Genomic DNA, 22,147 nt, shown 5'->3' with positions numbered 1-22,147 from the left:
AGCTTCTTGAATACATCCAAGAATTTAGCAAACTGCTGGTTAAGCTTATTCTTCTTCAGGAGCTGAGGAAAAGGGATTCTGCGAAATCTATCTTGTGGTAATGATGCTTCAATCTGAGCTTCAGACTTGTTGTGTTCTAGGTTACCTTCATCATGCTTCAGATCTACAGACTTATACTTTTTCTCTGGTATTTTTAATTCCATTCCACTCCTCAAAGTGATTGCACTACATTGTTCATTGCCACTCTTTCTTGGATTTGCCTCAGATGTGCTAGGCAAGTGATAAGTGTTTACGTGATAAGAATGCAAAGTGTTCTTTCTTTATGATGAGCATCACTTTTATCGGGTTTTAACACTAATATGTGTGTATTTATGTTACTTTCATGCATATAGGTTTGTGAAGCCGAATCTTAGAGAAAGAAGCCAATGTAGATTGTGAATGCACTATTTGATGAAATCTTGGAAGAAACAAATGCTGAAGACATAAGTTGGGCTCAAAGATACGTGAATGTGTGCCAACCTCCATGTATTCAAGCAATTATAATGATTTGGAGGGGAACAAGGGCAATCACATTTGCATATCCCGACTTGTGCATTGATAGCAAGATCTTCACCAATGAACCCTTTTATTGAAGAAGCGATGTGATCTACGGAATAAACGTGTGCCCATTTATGTTGCCTCGATGAAAAGTGGATTCAGCAGTGTTTTTTGCGGAGTACCGCAGTAGGTTATTGTAGCAAATCATCGAAACAATTCACTGTAGTAGTTACTGTTCACAACATGCAGAAAATCAGAAATTCAGAGAATCCACACGCCCGTGTGGAACATCCACTGGGCCGTGGGGATGCCCGATTCTAGCTCTTTAAAAGCTGCGATTCAGCCCTAATTTCTTCATCTTTTCCCCTACCTTTTCTTCCACTTTTCCCCATCTTTGGAGGCGCCCACGGCTAGGGTTTGGAGAGGCTTTGGCAAGGCTTTGGAGAGGTTTGATGGCCTTCGACACTACGTTTCCTTCGGAAGAGAGCTATTGGGGGAGCTTTCGTTGGCACCGATCCGGAGTGGTGTGCCCTAGGTTTGACGAGGGGACCTTTGAAGAAGACGCGACCGATCCACAAGACCTTTGACACAAACACAAGGGGGGTTTTCATTCATGGATTGCATCTTTTTGCTTTTGATTTCATTATCTATTGTATTTTGCTCCATGGAGAGCTAAACTCGTGGTGGGTACTTGGATATTTGTGAACTCTAGGATGTATTCATTTCATTGAACCTTTTTATTATGCTTTCAATTAATTGATGTTTTAATTGAGTTCCAATCTTGTATGCTTGATTGAGTGAATACTCCCTTAGAGTGATACTAGGGTTGAGAGTTCTTGTTGGTAACCCTTGTGAGTGAGTGACACACCACGAGAGTTAGACAAAGCTAGATTGGAGAGGGTTGAGAGGGGTGAGTCGAGAGGTAGCGGAGCGTCCCCCTCCCCTCCGGTGTGATTTATTTTACCTCCATTCCTCGAGGGTTCTTTACGGTCATAGGAGTGAATGGGCTAAGGGATGACCATCTGCTTGTGGCTTAGTTGCGAATGCAATGGAGTGAGCGTTGAAGTGATTTTTAGCATCTAGGACTTAATTGTGGCTAGGGACCTTCCACTGGACTAAAGGGTTAGGTCTACATATAGGAAGAGGATTTATCACGTGGAATCCCTAGAACTCATTGCGATTCTATCTGAGTGTGAGGTTGAGAGATTGTTCAATTTCTCCTCCAGGACATGTATAGGGTTAGGCATGGTTGACCTTAGATTTAGGACCATGTATTAAAGGATCTCCACGATTCATTAATGTATTAGTTAAGAAGCATAATAGAGGGTTTCTGCACTTGAAACGATTGTCCTAAGCGGATTAATATCCGAGTACCCCATTTATCGTCGATTGCCTCCCCTATCTTTTACTCGAGCCTCTTTATCTTTTCTTATTTTCATTTGCATTGAGTTTGTTTTCACATCACTATCAACATATTTTCATTCTAGTTAATTAGAAATCTTGGTGGTTCTAAGCACTATTCCCTATGGATTCGACTACCCTCTCACCTGGGTATTATTACTTCGACACCCGTGCACTTGCGGTTTACATGCATATTCGGTCTTGTCAACAAGTTTCCTTGTTGTCTCTCTGTTAGCATACCTGCTATTTGACTTAGCTGAACCTCCAAATTCCTGATTTGTGCAGATTGATTTTGCCGGCTAGTGTGAGTTTTCATTTGTGAATTGCGTTTGAGTTGTAGCCAACTGAGCCATTGCTTCCTCCAAATTTATTTTCTTCTCTTATGGTGGGTTGCTCTGTTCCTGCATGGTTGAGTTATTTTTCTGAGATAGGTTAGGATGATTTCGTTATCCTGGATTGTATCTATTACAGTAGGGGTTATCTTATTACCTGTTGAAATTCTCCACATATTGAGGTTGCTCTTCTGTCATTTGTGAAAAAGAACTACTAGCTGGACATTCAAAGCTTTAATGAGGCCCATTACACATTTCACAAGCCAGAGATGTAGTATTTACTGCATTTGCTGCCAAATTATTGTTTTGTAACTGCTTTGAGAGCGCTACTAATTGGGCTGAAAGGTTGGTAATGGCATCTATCTTATGTACTCCAGCCACCTTTCTTGGCATATTTTGCTCATTAGGCCATTGATAGTTGTTAGCAGCCATATCTTCTAGCAATTCATATGCCTCATCTATAGTTTATTCATTAATGCTCAATCTGCATATGCATCCACTAGTGTTTTGGTGGTGTTGTTCAGACCTTGTTAAAAGTTTTGAATCTGCATCCATTTATGCAATCCATGATGAGGACATTTATTTAATAATTCCTGGTATCTTTACCATGCCTCATATAAAGTTTCGCCTTCATATTAAGCAAAATTATTGATTTCAATCCGCATCTTTGCTGTTTTGGTTGGTGGAAAGAATTTGGCAAGGAATTTCTGAACAAGATCATCCCATGTAACAATGGAATCTGGTGGCAATGAATTCAAACCAATTTCTTGCTTTAAAGGAAATAGACATAGATGAACAGCTTCATCATCCACTCCATTATACTTAACTGTATCACAAACTTCAAGAAAGTTTGCGATTTTGAAGATTGGGGTCTTCATTAGGTAGCCCACTGAACTGAATTGCATGAATCATTTGAAGAGTCACTGGCTTCAGCTCAAAGTTGTTTGCCTAAATTACTGGTCGCCTAATCGCAGGTTGAATGCCAGTTGATGGCATCACATAATCATGCAAAACCATTGGTTGATTGACCACCATTGGATTATTAAATACTTGCTCATTTGCAGGTGCATTGTCCTTAGCTCTTACTTCCTCAGGATTATCCATGGCTTTTGGCGATTGATTATTTGTAAGTCTTTTCTCCTCCCTGTTCCTGCGACACGTACCAAATCTTCGCATTCAATTTTAATAATTTTGATTAAAAGAGAAAAAAAATCAAGAACAATGAATTATGAAGTAAAACTATAGTTTTTTTATCTTGATATTAATAAAGAACACAATCCTTTGCAACGGCGCCAAAAACTTGTTTGTGTGATTTTTATAATGCAAGTATACGCTATCGCAAACAAATAATATAATGATAAGAGAGTATCGTCCCACATGGATTGAGTTAATTAATTATCAAAATTACTAACCCTAATTCTACTTTACTAATGAGATTGAAGAGATTTAATTTAGAAAATCTAATTCAAGGACTAAAGAAAGATAGTTAGATGAGAAGAAATCATTGTCAAGAGATTCTAAGATTTCCGAGTTCACTAAGACTAATTCCATCTTGATTACCTAGTTCAATCAATCAATGTTTATTTTTTATGTTGTCATCAAATTTCCCTAAATTACATATTGATCTTTCTCAAGAATCAATAGCATATTCCACTAGATAAGTTAACATCATCTCTGAGATAACTGTGAACCTATGGAACTCATTAAGCTCTAGAATTTTATAATGATGCATACAACCTCATAAATATCTCTATCTTATGATGATTGTACGATAGTTCAACCAAGACCTAATTCAATTATCAACTCTCGGTCTTAAAAAAAATTACTAATCATTCAATTGGTGATCAAGCAATCACAAGCATTAAGCATAGATTAAAATATCCAACATAGTTTTAAAACAAGCATCAATTGAATTAAACAAACATAAATCTAGGTTTACATAGTCTGGCTACATCGTAGCCCTAGAAAAAGTATTTAGAACATAATAATTGTAAAGTTCGACATATGAATAAGGTTCATAATCAAATAAACAAAGAAAAACTAAAAACTAAAGCCTGGCAATGAATCCACGCCGAATCATCGCTCCCGGCCTCTTTATCTAAAAAATTCTCCCTCTCCTGTTGTCTCAACCCTAGCCCTTTTTATAACTTAAAACCGGGATAGTGCCTAGGTGCCAAAGACTATAGCGCCTAGGCGCTATAGTTTTTGTTTTCCATCTCTTTATGTTGTAGCGCCTAAGTGCTGCATGCTAGCGCGTATGCGCTAGATTTTCTGTTTTGCTTGTTCACTCTTTGTTGGAAACTTTGCTCTTCTTTTATCCAAGTTTGTGTTTTTTTTACATGTTCTTCCTTCACATCATTCTCTTTATTTTCTATAATACAATAACAATAAGATTTGGAGTAAAATTGGTTCAAAATAATTCAATTTAATTCATAATGAGTTAAAGAAGATCTATATATTGAGTGCAAATTATACTCATCACATACATATGTACATACATATATACATGTATGTGTATGTGTATGTGTGGTATTTCATTTTTCTTTCTTGTGTAGAGTGGTGTATTTTGATCTTTTCTTGTGTGTTGATTTGATGTTATAGTCAAGTTCTTCTTGTATTTAGCTTGGTGCGTCTTGCCAAGCTCTTCCAAGTATGTACTTTGGAGTTTTAGAGGTGTGTGGACTATGCACAGGCCGCATAGAGTGTGCGAGTTATGCACAAGTGGGACTGTGCGGGCCGCGCACACACGTGGAGTGCCTTTTTAAGCCTTTTTTATGGTATTTTGCTTGGGTTTCTTCTCCCTTACTCTCTCATCCTCTCCTCCTCTCATCTCTTGCTACTCTTTAGAGATTAGAGGTTTGTTTTGGATGATCTCTTGGCCTTGGTTGTGGAGCTTAAAGATGGATCTATTCTTTGCTCAAAGTAAGTTCTCATTCTCTCCTTCCTTCTTCATTGTTTGGGTGAATGAAGCTAGGGTTAGATTTTGAACTTGAATTATGGCTTGATTCTTATTCTTCTTCTTGCTTTTGTGGTTTGAACTTAAGAATAGTGTTTAGATTGCATTGTATAGTTTAGTTTTGATCAAGTGAAATCCTTCAACCTCTTCTTCCTTGTTTTCAGAGTTACTATAGCACCAATTAATCTTAGTTGTTTCTTTGAATTCTTTGGGTTGGAATGAAGCTCAAACCATTAGGAGTTAATTGATGACCTTGAAACTGAGTGTTGAGCCAACCTTAGGATCGAATTAGGGTTGCATAGCATGCTTAAACCTAGGGTTTCATTCCCATGTTTTCTTTGTTTAGTTCTTATTGTTGTTGTGTGTCTGTGGGGTTGGTTGGTTAGGTGGTGAAGGTTCATCATGAGGTAAGGCGCTGGCGGAGGAGTAGCATGCCCGAGGCTTTCTTGCTTATGTGGTGAGTGGGATTCATGATTGCACAATTCTTTTAGAATATGACTTGATTATTCGTATTGCTTGACTAAAAATGATTCATGGGTTTTATCATATTGAATCGATTCTTCGATCTGTTTAAAAAGGGATTTCTATATTATTAAACTCTACTTGAAAACTCTTGATGTTAGAGTGAATGTGTTTACGATTATGCTTATATTTTGAGTTCAAATTATTTATGAGGTGTTGGTTATGATTTAAAAGTAACTCTTATGTTTATCATATTAAACTGATGATTTAATCAATTTAGAAAGAGTTTCTATGGCCTCAATTTTATAAATGAAACTCATGATATTTGTTGAAAAGGCTTATGGTTACATTGGTATATTAGATTTGAAATGGCATTTGAAACTTATATACATATGTTACTTGTGACATTGATTTATGCAGAATTGATGTTCATTCCTGATATGTGATTATTGTCTTGAACAAGGACCATGTGATATGGCTAATGTGGATGGTATTGATTGTTTTGATGGTGACGGGTATGTAACTCACTTGCTGCAACAGTGGGTTCCCACGAACCAACCTTTAGAGGTGGTGTGGAAGACCCATTTCTTTCCTCTTCATATAGCATGGAGAATCCATGATTTGGATGGTACATCGGGATTCTGAGCCACCATATGGAACTGGTGGATCAACATCAAGGACATGAAGACCTTGACGGCTCTGAACTTAGCTATAGCCACGGCTATAGTTTAGAGGGGTTTCTAGACCATGGATCCAAGGATCAATATGTAAAATTGGTAATTGAGGACTCATGCTTCTTATGTTGTACTTTTCTTGAATTGATCCCTTGCTTACTCTTGAAAAGAAAAGAATGAGTTTTATGAAGAATTTCATAGTTTGATGTTTTATAAACTTATATTATCTCGAAAGATAATTTTTGAAATGGAAAACCCTTATTTGAGGCAAAGGTATCATTTATAATGATTATGGGTTTCATCTATATGTATAGACATGTTATGCAAGTTATTGTATCATTCGAAGTTTATGTATTTATGTAAAAGTGTGATTATTGATGTTTATTTAACTCGGTTTGATATTCTTTTAGAATTGTGCTAACCTACTCATTGAGTGACTTAGATTACTCATTCCTTATCTCTCCCTTCCATGCTCTAATAGTTAGAGGCATTATGGCGGAATGGAGTGCTGAGCATCCTTCCAACTATCTTTTTTTTATTAATTCCAGTCTTACGTATGCTGTTTCTTCAACATTTGACATTTTATTAGAATATGGATCCACTAGTGTATTTGTCACTCTACTTACGTGATTAGTACGTTGTCTATCTTTTCTTGAAAATCTTACGATATTTATGACCAGTACCTTTATTGGACTCTATTATTAGATTTTAATGTTTTTGCTTCATTTGTGCTGTTATTATAAACCTTGCCTTGTGTATTTTTGCATATGTGATTTTTAGTTCAAAAGTGTGAAAACCTAGGATTTGGATAGCCTTGTGGTGACTTGAGGATTGAGTAGTATGGCTATCCCTCCTCGAGTTATCTTGCGGTTGCTACATCCCAGCGCCCTCAGGTCGGGAGTGAGACAGTGTGTGTGTGTGTTCCTTTTTATCTTTCCTTCTATGTTCTGAGGTGCCTCCCTTGGTTTCCTAGGGTTAGTAATAGCCCACCCAGTCTCAATGAACATTGTGAGTCAATGTGGGGTCACATAGACCTTGGGGAGCTAGGTGGGGTTCCATGAGACAAGGGCAAGCTTGGATGGCCTCCGCGAGCCCCTCAAGGATGGGTAAGCTTGTTAGGGCACACCCAATCTTTGGGTGTGCATGTGCATGGCTGCCATAGGGCCAGGACTAGCTTCCCCAGTCATAGTAAACTTCCGAGAGGCTAAGCAAGCATGGGGTGAGCTCGCCAGCGAAAAAAAGGTAGATAAAGAAGGGTAAAATTTGAACTTTAGAAAATATTAATTTTAAAAAATTTTAATTCTCATGGTTTTGTTAGGTAGTTACCTATTTCAAAGGTTTAACAGGTGGTGTGTAAAAAAGGTGTCATAATTACTTTCTTCTTAATATTATATTTTAGGAATATACTAATACCATTTTATCCTCCAGTAGACCAATTTCTATAAATAGATAGCAAGTATACCAAGCTTCTTCAACCTACAAAGTAAATAAAAAATGACATCCGTAACAATTAAGCTTATCCTTGAAAAGGGCCCACAAGGCTGCTTAAGCTTTGAAACAAAAAATGACATCCATAACTATTAAGCTTATTCTTGAAAAGGGCCCAAAAGCCTTGAGATTTTAGAGCTTTGAAGAACCATAAAGTTTATTGATCATTTGAAAGAATAAATAGTTATTTTTTGGGCCTTAATGGACTTCAACTAATAACGAGCCTCAATGACCTTCAAAGCTAGGTTGAACTTGAAATGGCCCTTGAGAGCTCAAAATTTAAAAAGAATCATGAATATTTTGTAATTACTCATTTAAGGGACCATGAAAATTCTTTAAGGGTTCTAAATGGCATGGGATAATTATAATTTTTGATGGGTCGAAAGACCATTTGAGCTTAAGTCTTGAGAGCTCGGAGCTTTGAAGGACCATTAAGGTTCTATAATTTTATTAACCAATGTTCAATTTTGGGTCCTAACAAGCTTGGAACATAATGGGCCTTAATAAGACCAATAGCGTATTTGAGACTAAAATGGATCTCAAAAGCCTCCAACTTTGAAGAGCCATAAAACTTTTATTATTATCATTTGAAGGAATTAAAGTCTTGCTTGGAAATGTGATGGGCTTTTATTGGGTGCCAAACCATAAAGAGCCTTATGGGACCCAAAGCCCATTAGAGGGCATAATTTCTGAGCAAATCCAAAGGTCTAAATTAGCTCTAAATGACCTTAAATTCCCTGTTCCATTGAACTAAGGGACCACTAGAGTCTTGGTGGACTTCAACAAGTTATGGCCTTCGTCAGTCTTTACTGGATCCATTAAACGGACTATATCACCAAAACATAATGAGAATGCTAATTATTATCGAGGTACTTTCAAGGTTCAATTTTTTGAATCCTAATACCTCTAGAGTCCTTATTACATTTAGGGGTTGTTTAGTTGGCAGTTACTCAAATTACATGTAAGTGGATTTACAGTGTAAGTGAAAATGTTGTATTTCAACTTACATCATTGTTGTTTGGTTTGATGTAAGTGAAAATGTTGTATTTATTTTTTGTGTTTGGTTGATATAAGTGTAAGAGTTATGGTGACTATGTAAGTGGTACGGTGAGATTACCTCCATTAGGTTTTATTACTAATTATTTATTACTTGTCATACAAATTAATTTAAATAAAAATAATTAATTAACTTAATACAATATTTATTTAATATAAAAAAATTTGATATTTATTTTTTAAAATTTAACATTAAATTTAATTAACAAATATTTTTTTAACATAAAATTACATTAAAAAATAATAGAATCATATGTGAAAAAAATGAAATCCTTGAACAACATCACAACCCTAACAACCTCCATCCTCTTGAACAGCATCACAACCCATCAATCCCAGAAAGATTGTTAGCTGAGTATTGCCCTTGTGCTTGATTGTCACATGGCACACACTTTGGGCCGGAGCGTGCGCTTGATCTTGAGTGCGTGGTAAAAAACATTTGAGAATTCAAAATTGATGGAGGAGCCAGGGAAGGGCTAGGAATGGAAATCACTAGTGACGACGAGGGAAGGATTAGGGACGAGATCCATGCTGACAGCGGAGGAGACGTCGATAGCAAGAAGGGTTGCGACCTCTTGGGCCATGTGAGCATCGATGCAGAGAGCTTTGGAGGAGTTGGAAAGGAAGGATTGGGATTTGTGATCGGAGAAGAAGAGAAAGAAGATGCGGACCTTGTGATCCCAATCGCCAGTGGTCCAAACACGGCATAGATAGGGGTAGAAGCTCTATTGTGGTGGGTGTTGTCACCGCCAAGGCAATGAAGGTTGGAGATGAAATTCTGTCAAGGCTGAGAATAGGGTGACTGTAAGCTATGGCTGGGAAATGTTTTACAATATTTCAACTCACAGCCATTTTTGCTGTGCGTTGAATCACTGGAAAATAGGGGTAAGAAGTAACTAGTATTACTTGTGAAATGTTCTTTTACTTTAAACCAAACACCAAAAAGTAACTTTCACATGTAAAACTAGTTACTTCTACTTACACCTACTTATTGTCAACTAAACAGCGCCTCAATGGATTTTGGGGTCCACTAGGCCTTATTTTCATTTGAGGCTCATTAAACTTGATATGGGCCACAAAGAAACCGTCTTTCCTTTTCTCCCTCACCAACATATCACATGTAGAAGTATGCTTTGAACCCACTAGAATGAACTTGTGATCAATACAGAGACACTTTGGCAACATTAGTTAAGTTTGAGATCATGCTTGCTCTCTAATTGTACATGGAAAGGGTGAACTCATTATAAGATGACAATATTTCTTGATTATATCTTAGCAAAATGCATGATGTATTGCCAGAATAATCATATCAATCTTACAAAACGTGTTGGAACAGGAAACCATGAGATATTAGATTAGCTATGCTTACTTAAGGTGTTCATGTTATGTCGAGGAAACATGTTTAAACCTCAGCTCATGTAAGATGAGGGTGTATTTGCATTGAGATATTAACTTCATGTTTGTGAATTGACACATGATTTGTCCACAGTTAGGTACAAAAAAAGACAACTATTTTTTTTTTATAAAAATTTGTGTTGGATTTTTTATTCTCTACTTATTTTTATTTTTAAAAATATTTAATAGTGGATTATAGTACCTGGAATTAATTTTTTTAAAATTAAATACAAATAAAAATATTCTCCACTATTTTCTTTGGCACCCCATATCCTGCTTCTTGTATGCATCATGGTCTCTCCTTATTCTAATTTTATTTCTCATGAATGTTTTGCTCTTCCAGCCCTAATCCTGCTTCTTGTGTGCATCATGGTCTCTCCTTATTCTAATTTTATTTCTCATGAATGTTTTGCTCTTCCAGCCCTAATCCAACTCCTCATGATTAATGCTAAAGTCTCTCAACCAACCTCTCTCTCTCTCTCTCTCTCTCTCTCTCTCTCTCTACACACACACACACACACACACACACACACAATCTCTCTCTCAATCGAGTGCGAGAGGCCCCCAATTGAATACCAATTAGTTAAGCATTACACAATCTCCAAGATAAGAATAAGATCATTTTTTTTAAAAGTGGAATAGATTACTTATTTTTCTACCATATATACTATTTTTACAAGCCGAAATAAAAACAAGATTTCGCAAATTTTGTTTTTATAATTTGTAATAATATTCGTATTTTTTTGTTACTAAAATTTCTTATCATATCCACAATTAGGTATTGTTTGTGGCGACCTAATCATAATAAAGTGCTACCCATCCTAAGGTAGAAATGAGGAAATAAGCTAATCAAAATTTATCACCAACCAGGGTTCTTTAATTCCATATCCTTTCCTCCTTACCCTTTTACGAGTAAGATCTTCATTTGAATTATGATCTATTTTCTCATTGAACAAAGGGTACGAAATAATTCAAATTGAGTTTTATATTGCTCAAGTAGTTAAGTGTATTTCTATACATTATATGCTAACAAGGAAAACAAAACTAACAAATGAAAGTACCAGCAATGAGATGACAAAATAACTGAAAAACTGAAAAAAATAATTACTAAAAGAAAAAACAACATGATAAAACAGAAACTAGGAGGCAATCATCAGAGGTGATGCTTTCCATAGAAATGGATAAACAGAGGAAAAATGAAAGGAAAGACACAGCTGAGTCAGTAAAGTCTACCATGCAGTAACAAGAGGCTTACTTAAGCTGTTAGGGTTGTGTGGCTCACTTTGGGCGCTAGAGGTTGTGAGGTCGTGATGTTGGAGAAATCTTTTGATCTAGTGCTTAGGAAATCTAGTGAGCATTTGAGGTTTTGTAGAGAGTCTCTTATGAAGCTCTATTGCTAGTCTCTTTGGAAGCGCTATTGCGGTTCTCATGCTATAGCGATAGAAGAAAGATGGTTATGAATAATTTCAAAGATGATGAAAACATGGGGAAGCTTATGGAGTCTAAAAATTCTTTGATTTCTTTTTAGCTAGATATTCCATAAAATGGCTCTCAAAAGTAGACCCCATAAAATATGCTATCGAGCTTCTAATGCAGGGAAGCAGGAAGTCTAGATCTCACATAGGGTTTGTGGAAGGATCTACATACCCAGAATTTCTATAGAAGTGCTAGATATGCTCAGAAAAACCACACAATTAAGTTCTTTCATTATTTTTTTTTCTTAATTTCTTCTCACATGTTACTACTGCTTCACAATTCTTTCAATATGTTTTAATTCTAATTACTATTTTGAGTGGAATGTTATGCAAGAATCTTACTACATGTATCAAAAGGCTTCGGTTGAATGATACTGACCCAATTGTGTAAGGTTTGGTTTGTGGGACTTTTATTGTCGAGGTTCGGAAAGGCTCTGAACACAGTGGCGCCAAAGGTCTCCAATTGTGCGAGTGGACTTTCAACCTAATACTGATGTTAACTGATGAGGGCACACATAAGTATTATCATTGCCTTTGTGGGCACGCCAACAACTATATACATGTTTGTTTCATTTGTATTAATAAAAAATCTCCATGTAAAGGAAGTGATTTTGAGAAGGATTATGTATGATGCTTTGTTAAACAACTTGCATTTGAATCAGTTCTTGGTAAATTTAAGTATTAATTTTGTCGAATGAATATAGAAGGCAGCTAGCTGATAAGAAATTGATTTGTATGGAGTGAAAATATTCTTACAACATGGTTATGTATCCACAAGACTTTCATTGTCTAATTTTTTGGATTATCTTGTGGTTGTTTCATTCTAGATTCACACTCACCACTACAATACTACTACGTTTCTCCATCATTCATGCATCTCTTCTTCTCATACTTGCTTATATAATGTTCCTTGCTTCATTTGGCATGCAAGCACCATATTCTAGTGTTAGCCTTCCTGATATTCTCAAATAATCAATGCATTCTCTTTTTCATCCACATTAGATTCTAAATAAGTAAACTTTGAATATGAATTATCTTAGCCTAATGGACACGATTTTGTGCTCAGACTATATGCCAATCAACAATCACATTTACCAAGCAATATTTATCTAAATATCACTTTGATGAGTATAAGAATGACAAGTAAAAGTTACAGAGTATACAACCGAACTTTAGCGAACAAATTAAATGATTGAATTAAAAACTGAATCAAAATCATTACAAACTTTTAGATATATACATATATATATATATATATATAATACAACTTGCACTCTCTAATTGCACCTTTTACTAAAGGATGATTTCTCTGAAATGATTTGTATAAGAAACTATCTATAATTGATTAAAATAACTGCTCTTCTAACAGGCACTTTCCATGTTGGCTGCCACCTGGACCAATGTATGATGGGTTTTGATTAATCCTCAACACTCCCCCTAGAATCAAAACTGCAGACACCTAACATTGATCTAAAATAATACAACCTATTAATAGGAAGTAGATTTGTCAATATATCAGGCAGTTGCTTTTAAGTTTTGCAATACTTCAATAAAATCTTTCCATCTATAACCAACCCTCTTATGAAATGAAATCTAATATCCATATGTTTATTTTTCCCATGCATAATTAGATACCTTTTTATGGAAATTGCTGATCTATTATCACATAGGGTTTCAGTTGCTTCAATTTGAGCTTGGCCCATGTCTTCAAGCAATCTCCTCAGCCAAATTTTCTGGCATGCTGCAAATATAGAAGCTACATACTCTGCCTCCGTTGTTGATAATGTCGTTATCCCTTGCTTCTAAGAACAAGTTATTGTACTTGAACCAAGCATGAATATATTACTTGAAGTGCTTCTTCGATCATCCAAAGATCTTGCCCAATCACTATCAGTAAACCCAATTAGTTTACCAAAGACCAAAGTCAATTGTTCTTGCAATATATCGCAAGATTCTTTTGGCTACAACATACTAAATTCTTGTGGGATACTCATGTATCTTGATACCATACTTACTGAGAATGCAATGTATGGTCTAGTATGAACTGGTAATTTAATCCTCCGATTAAAGCTCTGTATTTCTTTGCATCTATGCTACCACTACCATCTTGCACTTGCATCTTCTCATTTACATTCATTGAGTTAAAACTTTCTTGCACTGTTGCATATTGAATTTGTATAGAAGTCCCTCTACATATTTCCTTTGAGAGATAAACACTCCATCAAGTCATTATCTTACTTCTAGCCTGAGAAAGTAATGCATTAACCCAATATCACTCATTTCAATAGTCTTCATTATTCCAGCTTTAAATTCTGCAATTAAACTTTGTGATGAACTTGTATAAATAATATCATAAATGTATAAACAAACTAGTAATAGAACATTGTTTCCATTCTCCCTCTTCTTGTATAAATTTGGTTCATTTTCACTTCTCTCAAACCCATGATGTAAGAAGTAGTAATCTATTTTACTATACAAAGCTCTTGGAGCTTGTTTTAAATTGTATATATCCTTCCTTAATATGTAGACTTTTTCTTCACTTCCCTCTTTTATAAATCCTCTTGGTTGATGAACAAACACATCCTCTTGAAGTTCTCCATTTAGAAAAAGACTCTTCACATCAACTTGATATATTGGCCATTGTTTTTGGGCTGCTAATGTCACAGCTTGACCCACAGGTCCCACACATGACATACTGCCATGATAACTCAAGGAAGGTCAAACCCTACCTTAACCTTGGATCATCGTAAGGCTGACCTGTTACATGTACAAAACCATTATAACAACTGTGGGAAACTCAATAGTATACTTACATAATAGAGTCTCTAACAATATTAGGATGACAATATGAAGATAAGAAAGACATAAAGGTTTACAAATTAAAATACATGATCATAATAACAACCCCAACTATGAGTATGTCTTCTCATACAACCCCTAGACCACGCCAAATACAAAGGTCTTCTATGGAACATAAATGAATACAAATAAGTTAACAAAAATTTCCCTAATGGACACTACATGTCAAGTATTGGTAACATACACATATATACTCAAAGTAACTACTCTGAAACCAACTCTTGCCAAGCACTGCACATCTGCATCGCCACATTGAGCTAACACCTGGGAAGAAGAAAAAGGGGCTGAGAAACTTGGTTACTCAATGAGGGGATTAGCATGGAACTATAAAATCATACATTTCAAAGATGATATATATATATATATATATATTCAAAATGACAATGGGATATTTTAAAAGATTACCAATGCCCAAAAAATTAAGAAAATAACAAACGTAGCGTAACACTCAAATAAAACATACACCTGTAAAAGCATTTATGCATTAACAATTGGTCAAAGCCAAGTTTTTACTAAATTAACATCATTCAACCAAACAACTCAAGAATTCAAAGATTTGTGAAAATATGAACATACTTAAAATCATTTTTTGTTTCCATAATTTAAGAAGAACCAAGAAATTACATAACACAAGGTTTAATAATTTTAACATGTTAAATGTTTCAAAAGTGCAACCATAACCAAGAATGTATAAGTAACAAGAATTAAAGTTTGCATAAGCAATATACACCATCAATAACCATTTTAAAACATAAATGATTTTAAACCAAATATAGTTCCAAAATCATCCATTCCCTTCAATAAACTCAATAAAATAGGGTTTCAAAAATAAATAAGTCGATGATTGATCACATAATAAATAGCCTCCAAAATCCTCCATCACTAACTGTGGCATCGGTTAGGCCCTGGAGCTTCCAAGACACGAATCTCTTGGCATTAGCCGCTAGGAAGCCCGTGTGGTGACTCCGGACAACCCAAAAATACATCCCTTTTAAGCTTTCTACGCGCCTCCTGAAAGTAGGGTATATACAAAAGGAGTTTTCCACGCCACCTCTTATAGGTCGGCCTGTGGAACTTTAATTCTTATTACAGTAAGTATTGGGGGTCCTTGGGGTGGCAATTTTTGACACGACACGTTTACATGACACGACACGACGCGGCCTTAAGAGGGTTTGGGTTTGGGTTAAACGAGTTAGTGTCATAAACGGGTCGACCCATTTATGACAAGCCTAAATTAAGCGGGTTCGTGTCATAAACGGGTTGACACGTATATGACACGGTTAACCCGTTTAATATGAATAGGTAAACGTGTCGCGTGTCATAAACGGGTCGGGTTAACCGTGTCATAAACGGGTCAACCCGTTTATGACCTCTGAGAATAATTCAATTAATTTATTATTTTTATTTTAAATTCTAAGCAAATCAAAACCCAAGTATTGATAATTTAATATTAGTAAATAATTAATAAATTTGTACACATTAAATATTAAATAAATTTACCGGTAATTATGCATTTTATTGGTGAATATAACATTTTAATAGTATTGATTTTAAATATTTTTAAAAATGTTTTACAAGAGCCTTTGTAAGTATTAATAAATTTTTATGCTTTGATTCAAGTTGGTTATTCAACTATGTTGCACTTCGCTGAGCTGTTCGGGGGTCTATATTAATTACCGTGTCTATTTTAATTTTTAATTTTGTATTTGTGGGTTTAACCGGGCCTATTTTTGTGTTTAGGCCCAATTAAACTTTTGTATCTAGATCCCATCTCTAGAAGTTGCCCTAACTCATCCCATCTCAATAAGTTGCCCTTTTGGTTCATCCCATCTCCAGAAGCTAAAACCTCTCCGGTACCCACAACCCAATCGTCAGATCTTCATTCTTCCTCCTGCAAGACTACTCCGGCAATACTACTCCAATCCTCCATCCGATTGTAGTTTATTGCCCTCTTTTTCATCTCATTCTTTGCTGGATTTCTTGAGCCAATCAGTGAGCATAAAGACCTATCTTTCATATTTAACTTTTACAGGATATCATGGAAGAAATCATTACTCTTTTAACATGCTTATTTTCTGAAATTTTGTAGGCAAAATGTCTTCAAGTCCATATGTTGGTGAAACTGATGGTTCTCATATAAATATTTATGAGGAGGTCCAGGAGGATGATGATTTGGAGGAAATGCCTCATCCTGGAGAGCCAACAACAACAAAAAAAAAGTGTCTCATAAAAGAAGGTTTACTTCAGCAGTGTTTTGATCTTCTACTAGAGCAATCAGATAAGAAGAAGAGATGCAAATGCAAACATTGTGGAGTAACCTACATTACTGACTCAAAATATGGATCAGGAAACATGAAGCGACACATCTCCACTTGTGTTAGAAAAGATATCCGTGATGTAGGTCAGTTACTAATTAGCTCTGGATCTATGTCTTTATCTGGTAATAAGTTTGATGCTAAAACCTTCAGAGATTTGTTAACGGGTGCCATTATTATGCATGATCTATCTTTTCAATTTTTGGAGTTTGAAGGAATTAGAGCTGTTTTGACATATTTGAAGCTTGATTTGAATATTGTTACCAGAAATACTTGTAAGGCTGATTGTCTAAAGATGTTTAAAAGGGAAAATCAGAATATTAAAAATATGCTAGCGGTGTCACCTGGAAGGATTTGTTTAACTTCAGATTGTTGGTCGTATTTAACTACTGATGGTTACATATGTTTGACTGCTCACTTTCTTGATAAGGATTGGGTATTGCATAAAAGAATTTTGAACTTCTGTTATATGCCATCTCTTATTAATGGGATATCATTATCTGAAAAAAATTTAAGAGTTCTACTTTGTTGAAGACTCAATTACTTAACAAAAATGGACTTGTATATGGTGGAAAGTATTTTCATATGCGTTGTTGGGCTCATATTCTGAATTTAGTGGTTCAAGATGGACTGAAATGCATAGATCTTTGTGTCACTAAAATTCGTGAATGTGTTAAGTATGTGAAAGGCTCTCAAGTTAGGAAGCAAAAGTTTCTTGAATGTGTTGCTCATAGTTTTCTTGATAGCAAGAAAGGATTAAGGCAAGATGTCACTACTCAATGGAACTCAACTTACATCATGCTTGAAAGTGCAATTTATTATCGTCGTGCATTCATGCATTTAGAATTGAGTGATTCAAACTTCAAGCATTGCCCCTCAAGAGATGAATGGGAGAAAGTGGAGATATTAAAAAAAAAATTAGCTCTATTTTATGCCATTACCAATCTATTCTCCGGTTCAAAGTATCCAACTGCAAACATGAATTTTCCTTTAGTTGTGACCGCTTATTTGAAAATGAAAGACGAGGTGGATGGCTTTGATGAGTGCATGAGTTCTATGGTTGTTATGATGCTTGAAAATTTTCAGAAATATTGGGATGATTTCAATAAGTTACTAGTCATGGCTGTAATTATGGATCCTCGATATAAGTTTCATTTTGTGGATTGGAGCTATAAAAAGATATATGGTGTGGAGTTGGGAAAAGCTAAGGTGGAAGAATTGTGAGGGGATCGTAAGTCTCTTTTTGATCATTATGTGGATGTATCTCCGTTGGCATCATTTAGATCAACCAATTTAGCTCCAACAACTCATAATGCTTCAAAAACTTGCTCCGATAATACTTCAGAACATTTGATGAAGGTACTTATTATTTTTTGTACTATATTTTATTTTAATGTGGATGTGAATCTGAATTGTTAAATCTTAATGTCCATGTGAAATCTGAATTTTTTCATATATACTTTTTCATGTCCATGTCTTTAGTTTTCTTCATGACCTCTTAATGTGCATCTCTGTTAAATTTTAATGTCCATTTCTTTAGCTTTCTTCATGGCCACTTAACGTGCATCTTTGTTAAATCTTTATGTCCATGTGAAATCTGAATTTTTTCATATATACTTTTGCATGTCCATGTCTTTAGCTTTCTTCATGACCTCTTAATGTGCATCTTTGTTAAATCTTAATGTCCATGTGAAATCTGAATTAGGAAAGCCATGTGTAGTAACTATGGCCACTTAATGTGCATCTTTGTTAAATCTTAATGTCCATGTGAAATCTGAATTGAGAAAGACACGTATATAAGCAATGAATGCACACAACTAGTCATGACTATGAACTAAAGAGTGAAGGTACTTACTAATATTATTTTCATACTATATTTTATTTGAATTTATATGTGAATGTGAATAGAAATCCGAATTGCTTTTACAAAATTTTTGTAAGATGTTTGATGCTGCTACTAGTGATGAGACTACTCCGCACAAGTGCGAACTTGAACTATACTTAGATAAACCGAGATTGGATAGGAAGATTGAACTTGATGTGTTGAAACATTGGAAAAGGAATGAATTTCGGTATCCTAGTGTTGCATCTATGGCTTGTGATATTCTCATGATTCCTATCACGACTGTTGCTTCTGAAAGCGCATTTAGTACTGGAGGAAGGATTCTTGACCAATATAGAAGTGCACTAAAGCCTGAAGTGGTTGAAGAATTGGTTTGTACTCGAGATTGGATATATGGATTAAAAGGTATTATATTTTTATGTATGTTTTATTTAATTTAGTGTTATTTCAATATAATTTTTATATGTTATCTATTTATTGTTTTGTAGATGTTTTGCAAACTGAAGTGGAGGAATTGGCAACCATGGTAGAGTTTAATCCCAACGACAAAGCAGAATGTCCATCATCTTCTACTTCGGTGCATTTGGATAAATAACTTAGCTTATTATTTTTGTAATGGATTGTTTTAATTTAGACAAGTAAAACAATATATATATATATATATATATATATATATATATATATATATATATATATATATATATATATATATATATATATATATCTTTATATTTCTATGTTTTTATGTTGTTTGGCTATTTTTTTTATCACATATGAATTAATGGATTTGATGATGTTTAAGTATTTTATGTTTAATGTTAGTTTGGATTTTTTTAAAAATTTTTTGATTAAATATTTGTGTCACGTGTCATGTCGTGTGGCGTGTTAAACGTGTCGTGTCGTGTTGTGTTTTAAATAGATAAACAGGTCCTATTGACCTATTTAAGACTTAAACGTGTTAAACGTGTCATGTCATGTCAACACGGGTTTTAGACGTGCCGTGTTCATGTTCTAAAAAATTACCCATTTAATAATCGTGTCGTATTCGTGTCAGGGTTAAACTTGTCAGATTCACACGTCAACCCGTCACAAACACGACCCTCTAACCCATTTTACCAACCCTAGGGGGTCCACCCCATGTCACCATACAAACAAATAAGTAACATACAACCTATAGGCTCAATGTATAGATCAACACAATTGCATAAGTTTCATCAAGATATCACAAGTTTTCACATATACAACTATCACCCGAAGAGTGAGTAAATTGATCATAACATCTTCAATGAAATCCATTTCATCAAGAAAACATCATATAAGATCAATCTTTGAAAATACACTTCAAGTATAACATCATCACAATGAAAATCAACTTAGTTTGCACAACTCATTTAATCACTAAAACAAGAACATCAAGCTTCTTGAAAATGCACTTTGAAACATACAACCCAAAACATAGGGTTTCCAATCACAAGTAACACATACTTTGTAACTATTTTTGAAATTAGTTAATTCATAAACCAACATAGCTTTTAAACACCATAGAAACATTTTAAGAGTTTTAGCAATGATAAATCATCAATCAAGGGCAATGCAACTTAATTATGAGAAAACATGCATGGTTTATAGCCCTTAATTTAGTTAATCCCACTCATAAGTATTTCAACAAGTTCACTAAAAGCCAAATAACACTTTCAAGGGTCGTAGATAACTTTTCAAAGAATAAACATTAATATTAGAATGTGAAAGATAGATCTTCAAAAATACATTTTGACATCCAAGTTCTCAAACTCGAGTAACATAACTTGGCAATCATTTTCATAAACTCATTCAAATTCAAGGTAATGTTTTAAAGAATCATGAATAATATTTCAAGAAACTTTCGACAACTGTAAGGCATGAATCTCAAAAATTTCCTTGAATAGGTAATTTAAGAACCAAGCTTTTGAACACCATTAATATACTCACAAATATTCTCAATAACCCATTCAAAATCAAACATGATTTCAAAGTCATGAAAATGTTCAAAACAAAGAATAAATCAAATATATAGGAAACATGCATGATAATGTAGCCCATGAAATCGGTAAGTCCCACTCACAACTTTGACGATTTTACTTCCTTGAATGCTATTCCTCGGCTAGACCTTTGTTTTGAGCCAAAGCTTCAACTCCTTGCCAAGGCACAACAAAACACCAACAAGAATTAGCACACTAAGCCAAACAAGGAAACCTTAGGTTTCTTCCACCAAACAACCCTAATCAAGTCTAGGGTTTGCTCAAACTAAACCTCAAGCTACTAATGAAGTTCTAAATGTTTAAGTTTCACTCTAACCCAAAGAAACCAAGGAAACAAGAAGAACTCACAGGTGCTACAGTAACTTAGGAATCAAGGGAGAAGAAGATTCAAGGATTACAATAGATTGAAGCCATACAATATCAAGACAACACTCCTCTCAAAATCCACCAACAATAAATAAGAAGGAGAGCAAGAATCAAGATCCAAATCAAACTCACAAACTAACCCTAGCTTCAACCATTCAAATAACAAGGAAGCAAACTCACCTTGAGTCAAGAGGAGATCAACTACAAGATCCACAACCAAGACTAAGAAATCCTCCTAAACCATCCCTTAAACCTAAAGAGAGGTGGAGGAAGAGAGGAGAGGATGAGAGAGTTTGGGAGAAGAAAACTCAAGAAAAAGAGTTAAAACAGGCTTAAAAAGATACAAACCGCGCCTGTGAGGCCTGGTCTGTGGCCTGCACAGTGGCCGCACACCCCACTACCAGGGATGTCTTCCTTGGTGTGCGGCCCACACACCAAGCCGCACACCCCTCTGCTTGGGGTGTGCGGCCTATTGTGCAGTCACACAGGAGGCCGCACAGGCCGAGCACACTTTGTGCGGCTTGTGCACAACCCACGCACCTTTAAGACGCTCAAAAAACACCCCAAAACTCTTGGTAAGAAACCCTAAACTAAAAATAAAAATAATTCCACAAAGACATCGAATGAATAAACCAGGAAAAGCCGAAACAAATTACTCTACACAAGAAAAGAAAAACTGAAAGTCGAATTACCATATGGACACTCAAAGAAACACACACACTTGAGATACACTCGAGAAAATGAATCAAAAGTGAAGCGAGAAATAGGAAAAGTTGAAATACCATAGCCAATTCAATTAAAACTCTCGTAGTTTCCATCCTTACAACTGGTGAGTAAGACTCTTCAAAATCCACTCTTGTACTTGTGAATACCCTTTTACTACAAGCCGTGCCTTGTGTCATTGAACTGGTCCATCTACATTATATTTTGCTTTTTTTTATATTCACTTCAAACCTATTGTTTCTTTTCT

The 22,147-nt window shown here is 35.3% G+C and overlaps 1 protein-coding gene and 1 non-coding gene across 2 annotated transcripts; both read left to right on the top strand.

Annotated features, from left to right (window-relative positions):
- Positions 1-2,831: 2,831 nt before the first annotated feature.
- Positions 2,832-2,938, top strand: LOC120254195. The gene has a single exon (XR_005534544.1). It is a non-coding gene; the product is annotated as a small nucleolar RNA R71 (small nucleolar RNA).
- A 6,450-nt stretch (positions 2,939-9,388) lies between these two features.
- On the top strand, positions 9,389-18,174 carry LOC120254185 (zinc finger BED domain-containing protein RICESLEEPER 2-like). The gene is made up of 3 exons (XM_039262331.1): positions 9,389-9,599; positions 16,725-17,386; positions 17,485-18,174. Exons 1-3 carry the CDS (start codon positions 9,389-9,391, stop codon positions 18,172-18,174), a joined length of 1,563 nt encoding a protein of 520 aa, XP_039118265.1.
- Positions 18,175-22,147: the final 3,973 nt, after the last annotated feature.

This window comes from Dioscorea cayenensis, unplaced genomic scaffold (assembly GCF_009730915.1).
Source record: "Dioscorea cayenensis subsp. rotundata cultivar TDr96_F1 unplaced genomic scaffold, TDr96_F1_v2_PseudoChromosome.rev07_lg8_w22 25.fasta BLBR01000375.1, whole genome shotgun sequence".
Lineage (NCBI taxonomy): Eukaryota > Viridiplantae > Streptophyta > Magnoliopsida > Dioscoreales > Dioscoreaceae > Dioscorea > Dioscorea cayenensis.
The sequence above is the reverse complement of the archived record's forward strand: the minus strand, read 5'-3'. Positions and strand labels throughout refer to the sequence as shown.